At 38.7% G+C, this 24,408-nt stretch overlaps 3 protein-coding genes across 7 annotated transcripts; 2 read left to right on the forward strand and 1 right to left on the reverse strand.

The window, feature by feature from the left end:
* Nucleotides 1-149: 149 nt before the first annotated feature.
* On the reverse strand, nucleotides 150-5,673 carry LOC133564647 (gastrula zinc finger protein XlCGF28.1-like). Its single transcript, XM_061919103.1, has 2 exons — nucleotides 5,197-5,673; nucleotides 150-2,293 (listed from the first exon to the last, which is right to left on the reverse strand). Exon 2 carries the CDS (start codon nucleotides 2,244-2,246, stop codon nucleotides 990-992), a length of 1,257 nt encoding a protein of 418 aa, XP_061775087.1. The 5' UTR covers nucleotides 2,247-2,293; nucleotides 5,197-5,673; the 3' UTR covers nucleotides 150-989.
* Nucleotides 5,674-6,853: 1,180 nt separating this feature from the next.
* Nucleotides 6,854-14,738, forward strand: LOC133564643 (gastrula zinc finger protein XlCGF26.1-like). 5 transcript variants are annotated; one of them, XM_061919093.1, is made up of 4 exons: nucleotides 6,854-7,171; nucleotides 7,273-7,386; nucleotides 7,595-9,802; nucleotides 12,836-12,987. In XM_061919093.1, exons 3-4 carry the CDS (start codon nucleotides 7,662-7,664, stop codon nucleotides 12,843-12,845), a joined length of 2,151 nt encoding a protein of 716 aa, XP_061775077.1. In that variant the 5' UTR covers nucleotides 6,854-7,171; nucleotides 7,273-7,386; nucleotides 7,595-7,661; the 3' UTR covers nucleotides 12,846-12,987. The 5 variants fall into 5 exon arrangements, with proteins under 5 accessions (XP_061775077.1, XP_061775080.1, XP_061775076.1 ...); XM_061919095.1 differs by having other exon boundaries at nucleotides 6,855-7,386; nucleotides 7,595-8,075; nucleotides 9,583-9,802; nucleotides 12,836-14,738; XM_061919096.1 differs by having other exon boundaries at nucleotides 6,854-7,386; nucleotides 7,595-8,075; nucleotides 12,836-14,738.
* A 2,178-nt stretch (nucleotides 14,739-16,916) lies between these two features.
* On the forward strand, nucleotides 16,917-23,525 carry LOC133564644 (gastrula zinc finger protein XlCGF57.1-like). The gene is made up of 2 exons (XM_061919097.1): nucleotides 16,917-17,407; nucleotides 20,714-23,525. The coding sequence occupies exon 2, from the start codon at nucleotides 20,765-20,767 to the stop codon at nucleotides 22,331-22,333; it is 1,569 nt and encodes a 522-aa protein (XP_061775081.1). The 5' UTR covers nucleotides 16,917-17,407; nucleotides 20,714-20,764; the 3' UTR covers nucleotides 22,334-23,525.
* The last annotated feature ends 883 nt before the right edge of the window (nucleotides 23,526-24,408 follow it).

Genomic DNA, 24,408 nt, shown 5'->3' on the forward strand with positions numbered 1-24,408 from the left:
TAGGTCTGGCTTCTCTGTATTGTATCTTAGCACTTCTTTAGCTTGTTTTTGGACTGCATATCCCTTTAATCTTTTTAATCCTCTTTAATACTCCATCAAGATTGCACAGCTTCACATTGTATGAATATGAACTAAAACAAAGTACGTACTCAACACATATTCACATTTATTGTACACAACTTTAGTTGAAGCATACATTTCTTATTGCATATGGAGACATAGATATCATTTACAAAACCAATATCCATATTACAAAAGAGAGCTGTAAGGATAATTAAAATAATGGATTATCCAGACTCAACAAATGATGTCAAATGTAAATTATCTTGTCGAATACAAAACTGCACAAAATATGTATAAAGTACATAACATGCTTTCAGAAACGGTCCAGAAGATGTTTCAGATGTGAACCAATATATATGAACTAGGAGGGATGTATGTGTAGCCAAAATCAAAGGTATTAAAAAAACACCCAATAAAAATATGTACATCATATAAAGGAGTTCATCTGTGGATTGTTTTAGTAATTGAAATTAAAATATCCAACACACTTCATACATTTGAAACTATTGTGAATAAGATCAAAACATAATTTGTATTATATTGTCTGTACTTGCATACAATGTTTATTTTATGTAACAAATGTAATGTTATGTTTGTATTTTTAAAACTAATACAAAAATAATATATGGGTAGACAGAATAAGCTAATGTTACAGTCAATGTAAACCTTTTCAAAGTAATTGTGTTATGAAAATAAATGAATACAATGTTGTATACTACTGCAGATACGAAAACATACATACATCTTCTAATCTAACATATTTAATCTATGAATTATATTTACAAGATTGTGATACGCACATGATGATGTCACATATGTGGTTATGTTAGAAAGTCAAAGTTAAGATTTTGACAATTTATTTAAAATCCTGCAGCTTAATTTGCCGTGTCACTTTTAAGAGGATCTTTCATCACACACACTGAAACTCACACTTCCTCACCAGTGTGTTTTCTCATGTGTTTTTTCAACAGATCTTTACGTACAAAACCTTCAGCACAGATTGAACAGGAAAACCGTTTTTTACCTGTGTGTGTTGTCATGTGTGCTTTCAAATCACCATTTTGTGTAAAACCTTTACCGCAGATTGAACAGATAAATGTTTTTTCTCCAGTGTGTATTGCCATGTGTGTTTTTAAATAAATATTTCGTGTAAAACCTTTACTACAGATTAAACAGATAAAAGGTTTTTCATCAGTGTGTGTTGCCATGTGTGTTTTCAAATTACTATTTTGTGTAAAAGCTTTGGCACAAATTGAACAGATAAAGGGTTTTACGCCAGTGTGTGTTGTCATGTGTGCTTTCAAATGAATATTTTGGGTAAAACCTTTAGTACAGATTGAACAGGTGAAATTTTTTTCACCAGTGTGTGTTGTCATGTGTGCTTTCAAATTATTATTTTGTGTAAAACCTTTAGCACAGATTGAACACATAAACGGTTTTTCACCAGTGTGTGTAGTCATGTGTGCTTTCAAATGAATATTTTGGGTAAAACCTTTAGTACAGATTGAACAGGTGAAATTTTTTTCACCAGTGTGTGTTGTCATGTGTGCTTTCAAATTATTATTTTGTGTAAAACCTTTAGCACAGATTGAACATATAAACGGTTTTTCACCAGTGTGTGTTCTCATGTGTATTCTCAAATTATGACTTTGTGTAAAGCCTTTACCACAGATTTTACAGGAAAAATGTTTTTTACCTGTGTGTATCCTCATGTGTATTTTCATTTTATGGTGGTGATAAAAAGTTTTGCTGCAGTGAGAACATTTAAAGTGTGTGTTGTCAGTGTGACATGTCGTATCAGCTTCAAAGTCTTCATCATCAGTGTCAGGAGAGTGTGACGTCGTGTCATCACTATCTGATAGTGGAGCTAGGAGCTTGTCTGCTTGTGATCCTCCACAGTGGTCTCCATTAGCTTCTGTTGTCATGTGTTGAGTTGAGCTGCTGCTTGGAGGCTCCACCTCTCTCTTCTCCTCACTTTCACTTTTGACCTCATCATCTTCACTCTTCACAATGACAACAGTCAATGACATCTTGGGGACATCAACCTCCTCTTGTCCTTTAGGATGATCTACATTCTGACTGATGCTGTGTTCCTTCTCTTCCTCTTTAATGTGTGGGGGCTGAAGCGCTTCATCTTCCTTTTTAATGTTGGTGAGATGTTGCTGTGGTATCTCCTGCTCCATCCTGGAGGTCCACTCCTACTCCTCAGGGAGATGTTCTTCACAGATTTCTGCAGCACACAAGGATATAAACATATGATTCAGAAAAGTCCAGCTTTGCTCAGTCATACGAGACAGCGTGTATATTAATGCACTTCCCTTTGTGTTCTTAGTTTTACAGTAACTTGGTTGTAATATCAAAAATCAACCTCAAATTGGACGTTTGTTAATCTCTAATTTAACTGACATTTTACAAACCTCGTTTCCAAATGAGTTGGGAAATTGTGTTAGATGTAAATATAAATGGAATACAATGATTTGCAAATCCTTTTCAACCCATATTCAATTGAATGCACTACAAAGACAAGATATTTGATGTTCAAACTCATAATTTTTTTTTTGCAAATAAAAATTAACTTAGAATTTCATGGCTGCAACACGTGCCAAAGTAGTTGGGAAAGGACATGTTCACCACTGTGTTACATCACCTTTTCTTTTAACAACACTCAATAAATGTTTGGGAACTGAGGAAACTAATTGTTGAAGCTTTGAAAGTGGAATTCTTTCCCATTCTTGTTTTATGTAGAGTTTCAGTCGTTCAACAGTCCGGGGTCTCTGCTGTCGTATTTTACACTTCATAATGCGCCACACATTTTTGATGGGAGACAGGTCTGGACTGCAGGCGGGCCAAGAAAGTACCCGCACTCTTTTTTTACGAAGCCAGGCTGTTGTAACACTTGTCTTACTGAAATAAGCAGGGGCGTCCATGATAACGTTGCTTGGATGACAACATATGTTGTTCCAAAACCTGTATGGACCTTTCAGCATTAATGGTGCCTTCACAGATGTGTAAGTTACCCTTTCCCTGGGCACTAATACACCCTTATACCATCACAGATGCTGGCTTTTGAACTTTGCGCCTATAACAATCCGAATGGTTATTTTCCTCTTAGTTTTGGAGAACACCACGTCCTCTGTTTCCAAATATAACTTGAACTGTGGACTCGTCAGACCACAGAACACCTTTCCACTTTGCATCAGTCCATCTTAGGTGAGTTCGAACTCAGCCAAATCGGTGGCATTTCAGGATATAGTTGATAAATGGGTTTGGCTTTGCATAGTAGAGTTTTAACTTGCACTTACAGATGTAGCGACCAACTGAAGTTACTGACAGTGGTTTTCTGAAGTGTTCCTGAGCCCATGTGGTGATATTCTTTACACACTGATGTCGGTTTTTGATGCAGTATCGCCAGAGGGATCAAAAGTCCGTAATATAATCACTTACGTGCAGTGATTTCTGCTGGTGGCCGAGATTGTAAACAATGTGAGGATTTGAGGAGCTCCACAACCCGTGACGTCACGCGCACATCGTCTGCTACTTTCGGTACAGGCAAGGCTTTTTTATTTGCGACCAAACAGTTGCAAACCTTATCGTCGATGTTCTCTACTAAATCCTTTCAGCAAAAATATGGCAATATGGCGAAATGATCAAGTATGACACATAGAATGGACCTGCTATCCCCGTTTGAATAAGAAAATCTCATTTCAGTAGGCCTTTAAATGTCTGTATCATTTTGTGATCAAAATAAAGTTTTGAAAAAATAAGAACGTTCACCCTTCAATATGGATACTGGCATTGCATTTTGGGAAATGTAAAAAAATCCGATTCCCTTTATACTGCAGCTATGAATAGACCGCAGTTATGTGGAAAACAATGCAGTTGCTTTGATTATAGCTTATTATTTTATATTTTGTGTGCAAATAAAAATGCGTTTCCATTTCCATAACCGTCATAATATGATCGTACCTCCCAGTAAAGTTATTTCAATCTTTTTTTTTTCATGACAATGATGATTGATTGATTGAAACTTGTATTAGTAGATTGCACAGTTCAATACATATTCCGTACAATTGACCACTAAATGGTAACACCCAAATAAGTTTTTCAACGTGTTTAAGTCGGGGTCCACGTTAATCAATTAATGGTACAAATATATACTATCAGCATAATACAGACATCACACAAGTTAATCATCATAGTATATACATTGAATTATTTACATTATTTACAGTGGGATGAGGAGCTTTGGATGATATCAGTACTTCAGTCATCAACAATTGCATCAACAGAGAAATGGACAGTGAAACAGTGTAGGTCTGACTTAGTAGGATAAGTACAGCCAGCAGAGAACATAGTGAGTTCAGATAGCATAACAAGTATATACATTAGAAATACATTTGATTATTTACAAGCCGGGGAGATGGGATGTGAATGGAGGAGGGTATTAGTCAAGGGTTGAAATTGCCAGGACGCGTCGTTTTAGAGCGGTTTTGAAGGAGGATAGAGATGCACTTACTTTTACACATGTTGGGAGTGCATTCCACATTGATGTGGCATAGGAAGAGAATGAGTTAAGACCTTTGTTAGATCGGAATATGGGTGTAACGTGGTGTGTGGAGCTCCACCTGGTGTTGTGGTTATGGCGGTCATTTACGTTAAGGAAGTAGTTTGACATGTACTTCGGTATCAGGAAGGTGTAGCGGATTTTATAGACTAGGCTCAGTGCAAGTTGTTTGACTCTGTCCTCCACCCTGAGCCAGCCCACTTTGGAGAAGTGGGTAGGAGTGAGGTGTGATCTGGGGTGGAGGTCTAAAAGTAACCGGACTGGCTTGTTCTGGGATGTTTGGAGTCTAGATTTGAGGGTTTTAGAGGTGCTGTGGTTCCAGGAGGTGCAAGCGTAATCGAAAAAGGGTTGAATGAGTTGAGGTCCCGCTAGAATATTCAAGGTGCTTTTGTTGACCAGAGAGGAGATTCTGTAGAGGAATCTCGTTCTTTGGTTGACCTTTTTGATTACCTCGGTTGCAATTTTATCACAGGAAAGATTGGCCTCTAGAATGGAACCTAGGTAGGTTATCTCATCTTTCCCGGTGATAACAATGTTAGCAAAGATGTGAGAGTAAGAAGTAAACAAACCTGTTCTGTGTAACACAACTTGATGCTTCTTGAAAACAGCGTCCAGTAGTTGACGTTGTCGCTTGTTCTCCTCTTTTTTTTTTTGTTCGAGAAAGTTCTTCGTCGTGTTATCTTTCTAACACTAGAAATATTTCCTCCACTTTCGTAGTTAGTCGCTGATTCACCAACACTCTCAGCATTTGTATTGGACACATTTTCGCATCATCGCAACACTTTACACTCACACTTGTGTCTATTAAGCGATGTTTTGATCACGTAAGTCTCTCGGTTAGCAGCTAGCAAGCTAAGCTAACTAGCAGGCTAAATTAGCCTCAGAAGCTTCCAAGTTCACTAAATCGAGTTCGTCCTGACACGAACAATAAATACAATTTAGTTTGTCACACCGCAGACGAATAGATACTGATTTAAAGACCACACTGCTCTGTTGATTTTTACTCAACCAGAATGCAAGAGCAGTTCGCGCATGCGTACCGGATAGCTGACGTCACTTCTTGTCGAATTTGATTGATTGGAACTTTTATTAGTAGATTGTACAGTACAGTACATCTTCCGTACAATTGACCACTAAATGGTAACACCAGAATAAATTTTTCAACTTGTTTAAGTCGGGGTTCACGTAGATCAGGGGTGTCCAAAGTGCAGCTCGGGGGCCTCATCCAAAAAATGTTAAAACGTAAAAAGTGATATAAAGGAGTAAACGGGTGAAATGTAACAAGAAAATGTTGCAATGTTTATCAACCAATCAATCAATCAATCAATCTTTATTTATATAGCCCTAAATCACAAGTGTCTCGAAGGGCTGCACAAACCAAAACGACATCCTCGGTAGAGCATACATAAGGGCAAGGAAAAACTCACCCCAGTGGGACGTCAACAATGATGACTATGAGAAACCTTGGAGAGGACTGCATATGCCTATTCAAGGCTCCAATTACGTCACTTTAAATATTCCACGTTGAGATATTTTTTGGGGAAAATGTTGCATATTTTGTCTTTGCCATATAAAAAACTGAGGTTTTTTTTTTTTTTTTTTAAAGGCCTAAAATGAACAAACAAAAAACATAAACAACAATAAAACTTATAATTGACAGATGGATCTGAAATCAGTCTCGAGATTATAAAAGTAAACAGTAAAAAAATGTATAATTTATTTTTTAACACTTTAATGAGTAGGACCCTTTTGGATCCCCAATAATTTTAGTGTGATTTGTTTTTAAGTCTCATTGCTCCAAAAAAAATATTAATTAAAATCAATGGTGTTATGAGTTATTGACCTTTTTAATGCTCCAATTATTATATAATTTCAAGTATTCCACTTAAAAAATAATTGGGTGAAAATATTGCATATTTTGTAATATAAAAAAAAGAGCATACAACTTAAATCTTTAAAATCATTATATTGACGGATGGACCTAATGTTGATCTCGAGATTTAAAATTTGAATAATAATAAAACAAAATAATACTGAATAATGACACATTTTTTATATTTTTTTGACCAAAACCCTTTGGGGTCCCCGGGATCAAGCCTGAGTGGAGTCCTAAATATATATTGGTTATACATATATTTTATTGGTTTTTAAAATAAAAAAAAATGTCAAAATGGCACCCGCTTGCTTCGATTTTTCAGTCTGCGGCCCGAAGTGGAAAAGTTTGGACACCCCTGACGTCAATCAATTCATGGTAACGGAAGTGACGTAATTCAGCCTTTACACATGCGCAGACTGATCGCGTACTCTGCTACCGATCGTCTTGTTAAAGCGTGGTCTTTAAGTCTGCGTTAATTCGTTCCTTTTTAAGTTTGTACATATTCCAAAATATGACAAACTAAACTTTATTCATGTCAGGATTAACTCGACTTGACTCAGTGAACTTTGAAGCTTCTGAGGCTAACTTGGCCTGCTACTTAGCTTAGCTTGCCAGCTGCTAACAAAGAGACCCAGAAGTTATTCACACAACGCCAATCGGGCACAATTGTGAGTGTAGAGTGTGGAAATTGTGCGAATATGTGCAAAATACAAATGCTAAGACTGTTGGATAATTAGCGACTAACTGGTTGTGGAATAAGTATTTGTAGTTTTACAAGGAAAGATAGCGGAATACGAGGGGGGCGACTTTCTCCAACCAGAGGTGAACTAACGACACCTGGATGCTGTTTTCAAGAAGCATCAAGTTTTGTTACGCAGAACAGGTTTGTTTACTTTCTTACTCTCAAATCCTTGCTAACTTTATTTGTACATATATATTTATATATTTTTTTACATTTCTCTCTCTCTCGCTCTCTCTTTCACTCTCTCTCTCTCTCTCTATATATATATCCATTCATTTCTTACCGTTTGTCCCCTGTATTACATATATATAAATATTTTTACATATATATTTTTTAATATGGCAAAAAGCTACAGTTAGCAAGTCAAGTGCAGCGGCAGCGATCGTTTAGTTTGTCCTCTAGCCTGGACTTTTAACATGGAGGATTACATATCTAAAATAAAACAGTTTTCTAAATTGGATTTTCAATCGAAGCAGGAGGTTATAATTAAAGGAAGACCGACACCGGAGCTAAAAGGTTTGCTTCAGACTTCGGAACAGGAGACCCGTACTTTTCAAACGGCGTGGTACACACGAAAAGGCTGGCTGTGTGGGTGTCCAGCAAGAAACCGCCTTTTCTGCTTTTCCTGTCTTCTTTTCTCTTCTTGTGACAATGTCTGGACTCAGATGGGATATTGCGACCTGAAGAATTTGCAGAGAAGCATCATCAAACATGAGCGGTCGACCACTCACATTCACAGCCAGATCGCGCTCAAAACGTTCGGGATGTCCAGGATAGACTTGGCTTTGGATGAACGGCGAAGACTCAACATAAGCACCCACAATGCTAAGGTAAAGGAGAACCGAGAGATTTTAAAAGACCTCATCAATGTCACCTGCTTCCTCGCCAAACAGCAACTGGCATTCCGTGGAAATGATGAAAGTACAGGCTCTACCAATCGTGGCAACTATGTTGAACTGTTGTATGCTATTGCTGAGAACGATCATGATGACAGGCTAGCAAGGCATTTGGAGACATCCACTGTATTTTCTGGTTTGTCAAATACAATACAGAATGATTTAATCGAAGCAGTTGGGGATGTCATTAGAAATGACATTAAAAAGGAGATCAGTGCAGCCCCATTTGTTGCTGTAGAAGTGGACGAGACCACAGATGTCACAAACCAAGCTCAGATTTCTGTCATATTACGGTATGTGGCGAAAACTGAAGCCGGTTATTTGGTGAGGGAGGCATTTTTGGGATTTGATGACGTCAGTAATGACAGACGGGCTCCTGCCATTGCTGAGTATGTCCTGGGAGTGTTGAAAAAGTATGACTGTGTTAAAAAGCTTGTAGCTCAGACTTATGATGGGGCCGCTGTAATGGCCTCGGAGCTTAATGGCGTGCAAGCTAAAATTAAAGAAAGAGTGCCCGAAGCCATGTTCACCCACTGTTACGCACACAAGCTGAATTTAGTGCTATTGCATTCAGCAAAGTGCATGCCCGAGTGTCGCACGTTTTTTAAAACAGCTGAGGGACTAGCCTCATTTTTCAGCAAGTCCACAAAGTGCACCCACTTTCTGGATGATGTTGTCAAGCGCCGTTTACCTAGAGCAGCGCCCATAAGATGGAGCTCTAACGCTCGGCTTCTGCAGACAATAAGCATGCACCACGATGATCTGCGCGCGTTATTTCACATCATCATTGAAAATCCTGACAGGTGGGATAATGACACGCTGATGATGGCAGCAGGATACAATCAGTGGCTGTCAAATGCATCTACATGCTTTCTCCTTATGGTATATGAGGACATTTTCAATGAGACTAATGCACTTTTTAGAGTGCTGCAAAACAAAGTGATGGACATTGAATATTGTCTTGCACGCATCCGCGACACCATTGCTACTCTCGAGCGCATGAGACTGCAGTTTGAAAGTTTTTGTGACAGATTTGAGAAGAAATGCAGCGCATTTGGCTTGGCAGAGAGTGGAGGCAGACAGTCAATTAGATTTGAACGAAAACAAGTGTTTTGTAACATTCTGGATGACATAAGCTATCAATTGAAGGCTAGGTTTGATCATTTTGGTGAGCTGGCTTTCTTTGGTTTGGTTGATTGTTCAAAATTCCGTAAAATGTCAAAACATTTTGATGACACAAAACTGCAGAGCCTGTCAAAATATGCCAGATTCTTTGACTTTGTGCAACTAAAGGCGGATCTTGTTGCACTGTATAGCTCACAAACGGTGAGGGATGAATGTAAATCTCCTGGACAGCTTCTCAGCTTTTTGGCCCAGAAGGACCTCATCCAAATCGTTCCTCAGGCGACAAAGTTACTGCAGCTAGTGCTCACTGTTCCAGCTACTACAGCATCGGTGGAGCGGCCATTCTCAGCACTGAAAAGAATCAAAACATACAGTCGGAACAGGACCGATCAAGGACGACTTTCTTCCCTGGCAGTGATCTCCATCGAGACAGAGAGACTTTTAAAACTGAAGAAAGATAAGGAAGACTTCTATAGACAAGTTATCGATGCTTTTGTTCAGAAGGAGCGGCGCATTGACTTCATTTATAAGAAAAGGTAAGACCATATTAACAATTTTTTTATTAAATGTACTTTTTTGTGTGCTACAGATTGTATGTGTAAAGAGTGCTGCTGTGAGCTTTTAAACATAACCCATTAACCGCTGCCAATCAAATGGTGAATAAGATGCTCTTTAGGGTTCATATGTTTGTAAATCTGACTGTGATAAAGTCAGTGCCTCACCAGCCATGAACCTCACCGCACGTCCCTTATATATATATATATATATATATATATACATACATACATACATACATACATACATACATATCCATCCATTTCTACCGCTTATTCCCTTTGGAATCGCAGGGGGGCGATGGTGCCTATCTCAGCTACAATCGGGCGGAAGGCGGTGTACACCCTGGACAAGTCGTTACCTCACCGCAGGGCCAACACAGATAGACAGACAATATTTACACTCACATTCACTCACTAGGGCAAATTTAGTGTTGCCAATCAACCTATCCCCCGGTGCATGCCTTTGGAAGTGGGAGGAAGCCGGAGTACCCGGAGGGAACCCACGCATTCACAGGGAGGACATGCAAACTCCACACAGAAAGATCCCGAGCCCGGGATTGAACCTAGGACTACTCAGAACCTTCGTATTGTGAGGCAGACGCACTAACCCCTCTCCCACCGTGAAGCCCTTATATGGGGTCCCACAGTAAATGGTAAATGGGTTATTCTTATATAGCGCTTTTCTACCTTCAAGGTACTCAAAGCGCTTTGACACTATTTCCACATTCACCCATTCACACACATTCACACACTGATGGCGGGAGCTGCCATGCGAGGCCCTTACCACAACCCATCAGGAGCAAGGGTGAAGTGTCTTGCTCAAGGACACAACAGACATGACGAGGTTGGTCAAAAGTGGGGATTGAACCAGGAACCCTCAGGTTGCTGGCACGGCCACTCTCCCAACCGCGCCACGCCGTCCCCAATACAGTAAATTTTTGGGGTCCCACTTTTTTGTAAGCGTTTTCGAAAACAAATGATGAATGTATGGATTATCCTGTTATATCTCACATTCTATGGTTGTCATAAACTTACTTAAAGGCCTACTGAAATTAGATTTTCTTATTTAGACGGGGATAGCAGGTCCATTCTATGTGTCATTGAAGACGGACTCAAAGCAACAACCTCAGCTTCTTCCTATTTTGAGATTATGTTAGATAATTGTGAAATAAAGGAGGCAACGCACGAGTCGAATGAAAGTAAACAACATCAAAATGTAACTATTTACTTTAGTTCAGGTTGTAAAAGTAGTCTGTGACACTCCATTTGTGTAGTTATGAGCCTCACCCCGAGTGAACAGAATGATAATGCCAACAAGCTAACCATAATTGTTATGTTATTTACAGCTGAAATTATCTGAAAGGAATTACCTGGCCCTCATGAATTCATCATTTACTGAGAGATCGACTGAGAGATCAACTTTTTGACTGTTGGACATTGTGGACCAAAAGCCTGACATTTTAGGAACTATTCAGTACACTTTATTTTTCAAATTACATTGTTTTTATTTATGGCGTTGACTTACTTTTTAGTAAAGTAAATCTGACCTAATATTGTCGGTTTATTTACATGGTTATCAATGTAGAAATGTAGTAATCCACTCCTCCATACGTTACCAGCCTGATTTGTTTAAACTACCCCGAACTGTGAAATGCGGTGGAAACACTAACCACACACTTCTACGTGAACTTATAGATCCAGGAACATAAAGTTTGTGAACTTTCGGTGGGAAAGGGCATCTTGTGATTGTTTTAGATTTGTTGTTTTTCCCATTTGTGTGATGTTTTTGTTCCTGTCCAGTAGTCTGATTTTCTAGTTTAACTTCCCCTGTCTGTCCAGAGTACTGGCTCCCATACCTGTCCTTGATTGGCAACCGGGACACACCTAAGCTTTGTAGCCTATCAGTCTCCTATTGGTTCTGTGTTGTTCCATTTACTCTGCATTTCGTTTGCCTGTTATTTGGCTATGCTTACCGCTTCATGTGTTGAGTGTTTGTTTTCCAAAAGAAGTTCCAGGTTTTGTGCATTTTTTTCGCTGCACTCGCCTTCTTTTGTTCTTTTCTACACTCCTTTTGTGGGTGCGTTTTCACTTTATAATAATCCTGTCTGTCACTTCGCCAAAGCTGCCTGCACACTCGTGACACATACTTTTTTCTCTCCGGTGTCAAGTTTGTTGTAGTAGAAATAAACAAGATACAAACAAGTCAATTTGCAATATGTAATGGCGGTCCTGTGATCGAAAACAAGGTCTTAGGAACCCCCCCCCCAACTGTGTTGAACCAATCAGCAATTGACAGCACAGCCCGCCCCCAATTAGGTTCCAGAAACATTTTATAAGTACCACCTAGCTGCAGGACCTAAACAAAGTTCCTAAATTTCTAAATCTACCTGGGTAGTTTTTGGCGGTAACACAGGGGGAACTTCTTCCCCCGTGTAAATGGGGAAAGTTCCTGTAAAAAGTCCTGCTGTGGAAAAGGGACAAATGTTGCATTTAAATGGAGTATTTTAGGCCTTTTTTAGTTGTTTTTTTTATATATATATAAAGGGGTTTTATAGGCGGAATAGTTTGTTCCCATGAGTTACATGGTTGGCCACCATGTATTAGGCCTTTTTTTGTTGTCGTTGTATTGTTTTTATTAAGAATGTCCAAAAAAAGAAATAGCCATGTATTTATTGTCACATTAAGTTTGTGTATAATAGTCAAAATATGAATGAAAAGTGCAGTTCCTCTTTAAAGTGCCGTCATCTAAAGACATAATTAACTGAGGCATTTTGTTAGAATACATATGTATTTCTTGTTACACATCTTTTTAATTTATTGTTCCAATTTAGTTTGGCTAATAAACAGTCAGTTAAATTAGAGATGAACAATCTCTGAGGTTGTTTATTGATAATACAATGAAGTTACTGTAAAACTAAGCACACAAAGGAAAGAACATTAATACACACTGTCTCATATGACTGAGCAAAGCTGGACTTTTGTAAATCATGTTTTTTTGTGTGTTTCCTGCAGACGTGTGTAAGAACATATTTTCCTGAGCAGCAGAATGGAGCAGGAGCAACCACAGTCCCCCCACATTAAAAAGGAAGAGAAAGAGCCACATTCCACCCACATTAAAGTGGAAGACGAGGAGCTCCAGCCCCCTCTTTTTAAAGAGGAAAAGGAAGAATACAGCATCAGTCAGAATGGAGAGGATCTTGAAGGACTGGAGGAGGTTGATGTCCCCAAGATGTCATTGACTGGTGTCATTGTGAAGAGTGAAGATGATGAGGTCAAAAGTGAAAGTGAGGAGGAGAGAGGGATGGAGCCTCCAAACAGCAGCTCAACTCAACACATGACAACAGAAGCTGATGGAGACCACTGTGGAGGATCACGAGCAGGCAAACTCTTAGCTCCACTATCGGATAGTGATGACACAACGTCACACTCTCCTGACACTGATGATGAAGACTCTGAAGCTGATAACACAGGTCACACTGACAACACACACTTTGAATGTTCTCACTGTGGCAAAATGTTTAATCAAAGTCGTAATCTGAAAAGACACATGAGAATACACGGTGGTAAAAAACCTTTTTCTTGTTCAAGCTGTGGTAAATGTTTTACACAAAATCATAATTTGAAAACACACATGAGAACACACACTGGTGAAAAACCCTTTCCTTGTTCAACTTGTGGTAAATGTTTTACACAAAATAATCATTTAAAAATACATATGCGAATACACACTGGCGAAAAACCTTTTATCTGTTCAATTTGTGGTAAAGGTTTTACGGAAAATAGTAATTTGAAAGCACACATGACAAAACACACTGGTGAAAAACCATTTTCTTGTTCAATCTGTGCTAAAAGTTTTACTCTCAACATGAATTTGAAAACACACATGACAACACACACGGGTGAAAAACCTTTTTCTTGTTCAATCTGTGCTAAAGATTTTACACAAAATATACATTTGAAAAGACACATGACAACACACACTGGTGAAAAACCTTTTTCCTGTTCAATCTGTGGTAAAGGTTTTACACAAAGTAGTGATATGAGAAGACACATGCCAACACACACTGGTGAAAAACCTTTTTCTTGTTCATTCTGTGCTAAAAGTTTTACACTCAATGTAAATTTGAAAACACACATGACGACACACACTGGTGAAAAACCTTGTATCTGTTCAATCTGCGCTAAAGGTTTTACGAAAAATATACTCTTGAAAAGACACATGGCAACACACTCTGATGAAAAACCTTTTTCTTGTTCCATCTGCGGTAAAGGGTTTACACAAAATAGTGATTTGAAAAGACACATGAAAACGCACACGGGTGAAAAACCTTTTGTCTGTTCAATCTGTGCTAAGTGTTTTACGGAAAAGAGTAATTTGAAAGCACACATGAGAACGCACGCTGACAAGAAACCTTTTTCTTGTTCAATTTGTGCTAAAGGTTTTGTACAAACACATACGTTGAAAAGACACATGAGAAGACACACTAGTGAGGAAGTGTGAGTTGTGGTGTGTGTGATGAAAGACGTGAGAGCATCAGCAACAAATGAAGCTGCGGGCTTTTGCAAAAATGTGTACCGTTTATAGACCAGAATGTTTTATATTAGTAGTGTATGTATGTTTTAGGTATGTTCATTAGTATACAACGTTGTGTACATTCATTTAAAATACACATTTTCTTTGACTGAACATGTCTTCACTGACTGAAGCATCAACTTATTTCGACTACCCTCCTATGAACTTTTTTGTTTGTTTTTAAAACAAACAGAACAAGAAATGTTCCATAAAATAAACTGTTTGTGTATAGTTGGTTGGAACTGCTACATGTAGATTTGTAAAATAACCCCTCCCCCAATGCCACAATTTATTTTGGTAATGTAACCTTGGTTATGTGCAGTAAAACCACTCATGAACTCATCTCACCTTGTGTGTGTTCCTAAATTTGTGTTGTATGTCTTTGAAGAAGAAAGCAGGTATTATTTTGGTTAACCTAAAAGCTGAGGTTTCGGCCATTGTTTTCTCCAAACACATTTATCTAAATATGATTAACGGCATGCATTAGTAGGGGTTTCCTGCATGTCGTCTTCATCACTAAAGGAAAAATCTAATGTGTGGGAGAGAATTCCTCTGCCATTTTCAATTATGTTTCTTTTTTTTTGAGTCAGCTTGAAGCGTCCCGAATACCAATCAATCATTATTGTTTCTGTATTTTTTTGGGCCTCTAATCGCAGTCAATTTTCTTTTAAAGGAAAAACTACTCATTAAAAAAGTAGCTAAACAACCGCCAAGCTACTGGAAAATGTAGTTAAGCGACATACGTAGCTGAGCTACATGTAGCTTGTTACTGCCCATCACTGTTTACTTTTATATACGATTTATAGATATGTATGTGTATGTATCTATAGATATCTATATATGTATGAATATGTATATGTATGTAAATATGTAAGTGTACTTATACACTATATTGCCAAAAGTATTTGACCACCGATCCAAATGATGAGAATCAGGTGCCCTAATCACTTGGCCCGGTGTATAAAATCAAGCATTTAGACATGGAGACTGTTTCTACAAACATTTGTGAAAGAATGGGCCGCTCTCAGTGATTTCCAGCGTGGAACTGTCATAGGATGCTACCTGTGCAACAAATCCAGTCGTGAAATTTCCTCGCTCCTAAATAATCTGAAGTCAACTTTATTATAAGAAAAGTGAAGAGTTTGGGAACAACAGCAACTCAGCCACAGAGTGGTAGGCCACGTAAACTGACAGAGAGTGGTCAGCGGATGCCGAAAGGCATCGTGCAAAGACTTTCTGCACAGTCAGTTGCTACAGAGCTCCAAACTTCATGTCACCTTCCAATTAGCCCACATACAGTACGCAGATAGCTTCATGGAACGGCTTTCCATGGGCGACCAGCTGCATCTAAGCCATACGTCACCAAGTCCAATGCAAAGCGTGGGATGCAGTGGTGTAAAGCAGTGGTCCCCAACCACCGGACCGATTGGTACCAGGCCGCACAAGAAATAAAAAAATGTTTTTTTTATTTATTTATTATTAACAACATAAAAAACACAATATATACATTATGTATCAATATAGATCAATACAGTCTAGGGATACAGTCCGTAAGCGCCAAGGAACCCACTAGAGCAGTGGTTCCCAACCTTTTTTCAGAGATGTACCCCCTGTGAACATTTTTTTAATTAAAGTACCCCCTAATCAAAGCAAAGCATTTTTGGTTGAAAAAAAAGAGATAAAGAGGTCAAATACAGCACTATGCCATTAGTTTCTGATTTATTAAATTGTATCACAGTGCAAAATATTGCTCATTTTTAGTGGTCTTTCTTAAACTATTTGGAAACAAAGATATAAAAATAACTAAAAACATGTTGAAAAAAAACCAAGTGATTTAATTATAAATAAAGATTTCTACACATAGAAGTAATCAAGTTAAAGTGCCCTCTTTGGGGATTTGTAATAGAAATCCATCTGGATTCATTAACTTAATTCTAAACATTTCTTCACAAAAAAAAAAAGAGAAATATTTTACATCAATGTTTATGGAACATGTCCACAAAAAAATCTAGCTGTCAACACTGAATATTGCATTGTTGCATTTCTTACATTCATATTTTGTTGAAGTATTTTTCAATAAATATATTTATAAAGGATTTTTTAATTGTTGCTATTTTTAGGACCTTTTTAAAAAAAAAAAATCTCACGTACCCCTTGGCATACCTTTAAGTACCCCCAGGGGTACACGTACCCCCCATTTAAGAACCACTGCACTAGAGTGCAACATCTACAGATGACAACCAAAAATGCACAAACGTTTTGATTTGTCTTTGTCTTCCCATTCTTTATTGTCATATATTGTTATATTTGATGTTTTATACTTGTATATTGCTCCCATTTATGTGCAGTGATTGTACTGGTTTATTGTAAATTGTAATGGAGTGGCGACTTTTTCCGTGTATAACCTGCCTTCCGCCCAAATGCATCAAAAGGAGAAGCAGTAGAAAATATGGGGAAGTAAAGTTGTGCTGGAATGCAAATAAAGTTCTGTTAAAAAAAGGGAGGGGTCAAAAAGAAGTGACGTAGTTCACCCCTTGCACATGCGCAGACTGATTGTGTATTTTAGTAGCAATCGTCTCGTAAGAAACAACACAGCAGTGTGTTCTTTAAAGTCTGCGTTATGTGCGTTATTTTTACGTGTTTATCTATTGGTCATTAAGGTTTGACAAACTAAACGTTATTCAGTCATCGTTTTATGATTAACTCGACTCAGTGAACCTTGAAGCTTCTGATGCTAACTTATCCTGCTAGTTAGCTTAGCTTGCTAGCTGCTAGGCAGACACGAGTGTGACTGTAAAGTTTTGGTTAAAAAAAATGTGTAAAATACAAATGCCGAGAGTATTTGTGAATCAGCGACTAACTGCGGCTGTGGAAGAAATATATGTAGCGTTATAAACTAAGAAATATGGAAGACTACGACAAGGAACTTTCATCAAAAGAGGAGAACTAGCTATAACGTCAACTACTGGACGCTGTTTTCAAGAAACATCAAGTTGTGTTGCACAGAACAGGTTTGTTAACTTCTTACTCTCACATCTTTACTAACTTTATGTTTCATCATTGACATGAAAGAACACTTGGAATAACTGTACAGAGTGGAGGAGCATTGTCAAAAAATTATATTAGAAGTTGGGAAAGGTGGCAATAAATACTGATAAAGTTGAGAAATGCTCATCAAACACTTATTTGGAACATCCCACAGGTGTGCAGGGTAACTGGGAACAGGTGGGTGCCATGATTGGGTATAAAAGCAGCTTCCATGAAATGCTAAGTAATTCACAAACAAGGATGGGGTGAGGGTCACCAATTTGTAAGTAAATTGTCGAACAGTTTTAGAACAACATTTCTCAACGAGCTATTGCAAGGAATTTAGGGATTTTAACATCTACGGTCTGTAAAATCATCAAAAGGTTCAGAGAATCTGGAGAAATCACTGCACGTAAGCGATTATATTACGGACCTTTAATACCTCAGACGGTACTGCATCAAAAACTGACATCAGTGTGTAAAGGATATCACCACATGGGCTCAGGAACACTTCATAAAACCACTGTCAGTAACTACAGTTGGTTTCTACATCTGTAAGTGCAAGTTAAAACTCTACTATGCAAAGCGAAAGCCATTTATCAACAACACCCAGGAACACCGCCGGCTTCGCTGGGCCCGAGCTCATCTAAGATGGACTGATGCAAAGTGGAAAAGTGTTCTGTGGTCTGACGAGTCCACATTATATTGGAAACTTTGGACGTGGTGTCTTCGGGAACAAAGAGGAAAATAACCATCCGGATTGTAATAGGCACAAAGTTCAAAAGCCAGCATGTGTGATGGTATGGGGGTGCATTAGTGCCCAAGACATGGGTAACTTACACATCTGTGAAGGCACCATTAATGCTGAAAGGTCCATACAGGTTTTGTAGCAACATATGTTGTCATCCAAGCAACGTTATCATGGACGCCCCTGCTTATTTCAACAAACAAGTGTTACAACAGCGTGGCTTCGTAAAAAAAAGAGTGTGTGTATTTTCCTGGCCCGCCTGCAGTCCAGACCTGTCCCCCATCAAAAATGTGTGGCGCATTTTGAAGCGTAAAATACGACAGCGGAGTCCCCGGGCTGTTGAACGACTGAAGCTCTACATAAAACAAGAATGGGCAAGCATTCCACTTTCAAAGCTTCAACAATTAGTTTCCTCAGTTCCCAAACATTTATTGAGTGTTGTTAAAAGAAAAGGTGATGTAACACAGTGGTGAACATGCCCTTTCCCAACTACTTTGTCACGTGTTGCAGCCATGAAACTCTAAGTTAATCATTATTTGCAAAAAAAAAATAAAGTTTATGAGTTTGAACATCAAATATATTGTTTTTGTAGTGCATTCAATTGAATATGGGTTGAAAAGGATTTGCTAATCATTGTATTCCGTTTATATTTACATCTAACACAATTTCCCAACTCATTTGGAAACGGGGTTTGTAGTATGAACTTCATTGTCCCTCAATTTCCTGGTGGAGTGGGTGGGCAGGATTGTCCATGATGACCAGCAGTTTGTCCAGTGTCTTCCTGTCCCTCACTGACACAAACGCTTCCAACTGCGTGCCAATAGTTTGGCCGGCTTTCAATCCAAACATATAGTTGGTTTTGAGAATTGCTATTTGCATACAAAAACTCTAAATGATCTGCGATGATGTGGCGACTTGTCCAGGGTGTGTGCCACCTTCCGCCCGATTGTAGCAGAGATAGGCACCAGCACCCCATGTTACCCCAAAGGAAATAAGCGGTAGAAAATGGATGGATGGAACTTTAAATGATTATAAACTATATAATAACAACTGCAATGTTTCCCATCACATCACATCTGCCCCATCATTCAGATATAATAGGATTATTTATCAACAACAAAATACACAATGACATCTATAATTCCAACCATGAATATTCAAATATATAGTAGTTTATATTTTTGGATGTCTTCTCTAATTTCAATCAATCAATCAATCAATCAATCAATCAATGTTTATTTATATAGCCCTAAATCACAAATGTCTCAAAGGACTGTACAAACCACTACGACTACGACATCCTCGGAAGAACCCACATAAGGGCAAGGAAAACTCACACCCAGTGGGCAGGGAGAATTCACACCCAGTGGGACGCCAGTGACAATGCTGACTATGAGAAACCTTGGAGAGGACCCCCCCAAGCAGAGGCGGATCAGCAGCGTAGAGATGTCCCCAACTGATACACATGCGAGCGGTCCATCCTGGGTCCCGACCAGCGGTCCATCCTGGGTCTCGACTCTGGACAGCCAGTACTTCATCCATGGTCATCGAACCGGACCCCCTCCACAAGGGAGGGGGGTACATAGGAGAAACAGAAAAGAAGCGGCAGATCAACTGGTCTAAAAAGGAGGTCTGTTTAAAGGCTAGAGTATACAGATGAGTTTTAAGGTGAGACTTATCCTAAAAATACTTTTGCAGGAAAGGTCTTCTGGGTCAATATCACAAAAACCTATTGTAGTTTATACTGTCAAGAAAAACGTCTATTTAAAGGCTAGAGTATACAAATGAGTTTTAAGGTGAGACTTAAATGCTTCTACTGAGGTAGCATCTCGAATTGTTACCGGGAGGGCATTCCAGAGTACTGGAGCCCGAACGGAAAATGCTCTATAGCCCGCAGACTTTTTTTGGGCTTTAGGAATCACTAATAAACCGGAGTCTTTTGAACGCAGATTTCTTGCCGGGACATATGGTACAATTCAATCGGCAAGATAGGATGGAGCTAGACCGTGTAGTATTTTAGACGTAAGTAGTAAAACCTTAAAGTCACATCTTAAGTGCACAGGAAGCCAGTGCAGGTGAGCCAGTACAGGCGTAATGTGATCAAACTTTCTTGTTCTTGTCAAAAGTCTAGCAGCCGCAATTTGTACCAACTGTAATCTGTAATTTGAATAATGTTCTTGATTTGTTTGATTTCCTTATGTAATTGAGTCCAGTCAGCCTAGGAACTGATATGCGCATACTTATAAGAGTGGAGTTAACACATGGCTGTTTTAAAGGGGAACTGTACCTCTTTTGGAATGTTGCCGATCGTTCACAATCATTGTGAGAGACAACAACACATATGTCTTTTTTTGGGGGAGCGGATTGAAATTAAAATTAGAGATGAACAAACGTCCAGTGTGAGGTTGTTTTTTGATAATACAATGAAGTTCCTGTGAAAATAAGCACACAAAGGAAAGTACATTAATATAAAAATTGTCTCATGTGACTGAGCAAAGCTGGACTTTTCTTAATCATGTTTTTAACTTGTTGTGTCCTGCAGACTTCTGTGAAGAACATCTTCTACCTAGGTAGCAGGAGGGGGACCACCAGGATGGACCAGGAGAAACCACAACCCCCCCATATTAAAAAGGAAGACGAGGAGCCACATTCCGCCCACATTAAAGAGGAAGATGAGGAGCCCCCTTTCTTTAAAGAGGAAAAGGAAGAACACAACATCAGTCAGAATGGAAATCATCTTGAAGGATTGGAGGAGGTTGATGTCCCCAAGATGCCATTGAATGTTGTCATTGTGAAGAGTGAAGATGATGAGGTCAAAAGTGAAAGTGAGGAGAAAAGAGAGGTGGAGCCTCCAAGCAGCAGCTCAACTCAACACATGACAACAGAAGATGATGGAGACCACTGTGGAGGATCACAAGCAGACAAGCTCCTAGCTCCACTATCAGATAGTGATGACATGACGTCACACTCTCCTGACACTGATGATGATACAACAGGTCACACTGACAACACACACTTTGAATGTTCTCACTGTGGCAAAACCTATAATCACTGTCGTGAAAGACCTTTTTCTGGTTCAATCTGTGATAAAGGTTTTACACAAAAAAATAATTTACAAATACACATGAAAAAACCCACTGGTGAAAAACCTTTTTCTTGTTCATTATGTGGTAAAGGTTTTACACAAAATAACCATTTAAATAGACACATGAGAATACACACTGGTGAAAAACCTTTTATCTGTTCAATCTGTGGTAAAGGTTTTACCGAAAATTGTAATTTGAAAGCACACATGACAACACACACCGGTGAAACATCTTATTCTTGTTCAATTTGTGCAAAAGGTTTTACATATAATGTACATCTTAAAAGACACATGACAACACACACTGGTATAAAACAGTTTTCCTGTTCCATCTGTGGTAAAGGTTTTGCACAAAAGAGTGATTTGAAAAGACACATAACAACACACACTGGTGAAAAACCGTATTCTTGTTTAAGCTGTGGTAAATGTTTTACACAGAATAATCATTTAAGAATACACATGAGAACACACACTGGTGAAAAACGTTTTATCTGTTCAATCTGTGGTAAAAGTTTTGCCGAAAATAGTCATTTGACAGCACACATGACAACACACACTGGTGAAAAACCGTACTCTTGTTCAGTCTGTGCTAAAGATTTTACTCTTAACAGTCATTTGAAAATACACATGACCACTCACACTGGTGAAAAAAAATATTTTTGTTCAATCTGCGCAAAAGGTTTTACACAAAATATACATTTGAAAAGACACATGACAACACACACTGGTGAAAAACATTTTTCCTGTTCCATCTGTGATACAAGTTTTGCACAAAATTGTGATTTGAAAAGACACATGACAACACACACTGGTGAAAAACATTTTTCTTGTTCAATCTGTGCTAGAAGTTTTGCACAAAATGTAAATTTGAAAACACACATGGAAACACACGCTGGCGAAAAGCATTGTGTCTGTTCGATCTGTGCTAAAGGTTTTACTCGAAATATACTTTTGAAAAGACACATGACAGTGCACACAGGTAAAAAACCCCTTTCCTGTTCAATTTGTGCTAAAGGTTTTGTACGAAAAGATAAATTGAAAAGACACATGCGAACACACGCTGGTGAGGAAGTGTGAGTTGCAGTGTGTTTGATGAAATATTCTCTTTTAAAAAAACCGTGTAAGAAATACAACAGAACAAACAGCAGCAAATGAAACTGCAGGATTTTTTAAAAAACTGTCAAAACTTTGATTTTGTAGCAACATTTACCACATACAACGTGTGACATCATTGTTGTGTGTCTAACACAATCTTTAGATTTTTTTAGATTAGTGTTTTATGTATATTTTAAGTATATACATTAGTAAACGGCGGTATAGCTCGGTTGGTAGAGTGGCCGTGCCAGCAACTTGAGGGTTCCAGGTTCGATCCCCGCTTCCGCCATCCTAGTCACTGCCGTTGTGTCCTTGGGCAAGACACTTTACTCACCTGCTCCCAGTGCCACCCACACTGGTTTAAATGTAATTTAGATATTGGGTTTCACTACGTAAAGCGCTTTGAGTCACTAGAGAAAAGCGCTATATAAATATAATTCACTTCACTAAACAACATTGTGTGCATTTATTAAAAAAATAAATTTTCTTTGATTGAAAACATCTAGGCTTCACGGTGGCAGAGGGGTTAGTGCGTCTGCCTCACAATACGAAGTTCCTGCAGTCCTGGGTTCAAATCCAGGCTCGGGATCTTTCTGTGTGGAGTTTGCATGTTCTCCCCGTGAATGCGTGGGTTCCCTCCGGGTACTCCGGCTTCCTCCCACTTCCAAAGACATGCACCTGGGGATAGGTTGATTGGCAACACTAAATTGGCCCTAGTGTGTGAATGTGAGTGTGAATGTTGTCTGTCTATCTGTGTTGGCCCTGCGATGAGGTGGCGACTTGTCCAGGGTGTACCCTGCCTTCCGCCCGATTGTAGCTGAGATAGGCGCCAGCGCCCCCCGCGACCCCAAAAGGGAATAAGCGGTAGAAAATGGATGGATGGATGAAAACATCTACTGACTGAAGCATCATATTGTTTTGAATACTGCTATATTCACATTTGTGTTCGTTTAAAACAAACCCGAACAAAACATGTTAGATAAAATAGGCTGTATGTGTAGTTGGTTGGAACTGCTATGTGTACATTTGTCAAATAACCCCACAAATGCCACATTTTCATGCACTCTACTGTGTATATGTCACTTTGACTGTGTAATGTGTGTCAAGCAAATGTCGCACCATGGTGTTGAGTGACTCAGAAACATTAGTAAACGAGTTGAGACTTAAAAATATGGTAACGTGTGTTCTTTCTTTATTATTTTACAGGTATGGCCCAAACTTTATTTATACTATTTAACCCCTCTGGTGACTTACTATAACATGTTACAGTGTTAGGAAGTCGTTTACAATGTTTAGTATGTCGTTTGTCGTGAACCTTTTTTGATTCGGATTTGTCCAAGTATGACACTTGTGAACTGTTGTGTTGAAAAAAAATTGTGTGATGTAATTTGGGGAGGATGTGGTTACATAAAGATGTTTTGTGGAAAGAGTTATTAACATTTCAACAGGAATTTCTACAAAGAACACATGCTATCTTCGTGCTCGCTACACTGCTAGGATTGTGTGTGGTCAATGTCACACTATAATGGGCCGTTAGAGACATTATTCAGAATTACCTCTTACATACACTACTGAAATGGTTTTCTCTCACACACACACTACGGAAACACTCTTATACACACTACTGAAATGCCCCCACATAAACAACTAAAATATTTTTTTCTCCCACACATTACTGAAACACTGTTATACACACTACTGAAATGCTCTCACATAAACAACTGAAATGTTTTTCTCACACACTACTGAAACACTTATACACACTACTAAAACACTCTTATGCACACACTACCTAAATGCTCTCATGTAAACAACTGAAATGTTTTTCTCACAAACACTACTGAATCATTCTTATTCACACTACTGAAATGATCTCACATAAATAACTGAAATGTTTTTCCCTCTCACGCACACTACTGAAACACTCATACACACTGCTAAAACACTATTATACACACTACGGAAATGCTCTCACACAAACAACTGAAATGTTTTTCTCACACTACTGAAACACTCTCATACACACTACTGAAACACTCTTACTCACACTACTGAAA

This window comes from Nerophis ophidion, linkage group LG13 (genome assembly GCF_033978795.1).
Source record: "Nerophis ophidion isolate RoL-2023_Sa linkage group LG13, RoL_Noph_v1.0, whole genome shotgun sequence".
NCBI classification, from domain to species: Eukaryota; Metazoa; Chordata; class Actinopteri; order Syngnathiformes; family Syngnathidae; genus Nerophis; species Nerophis ophidion.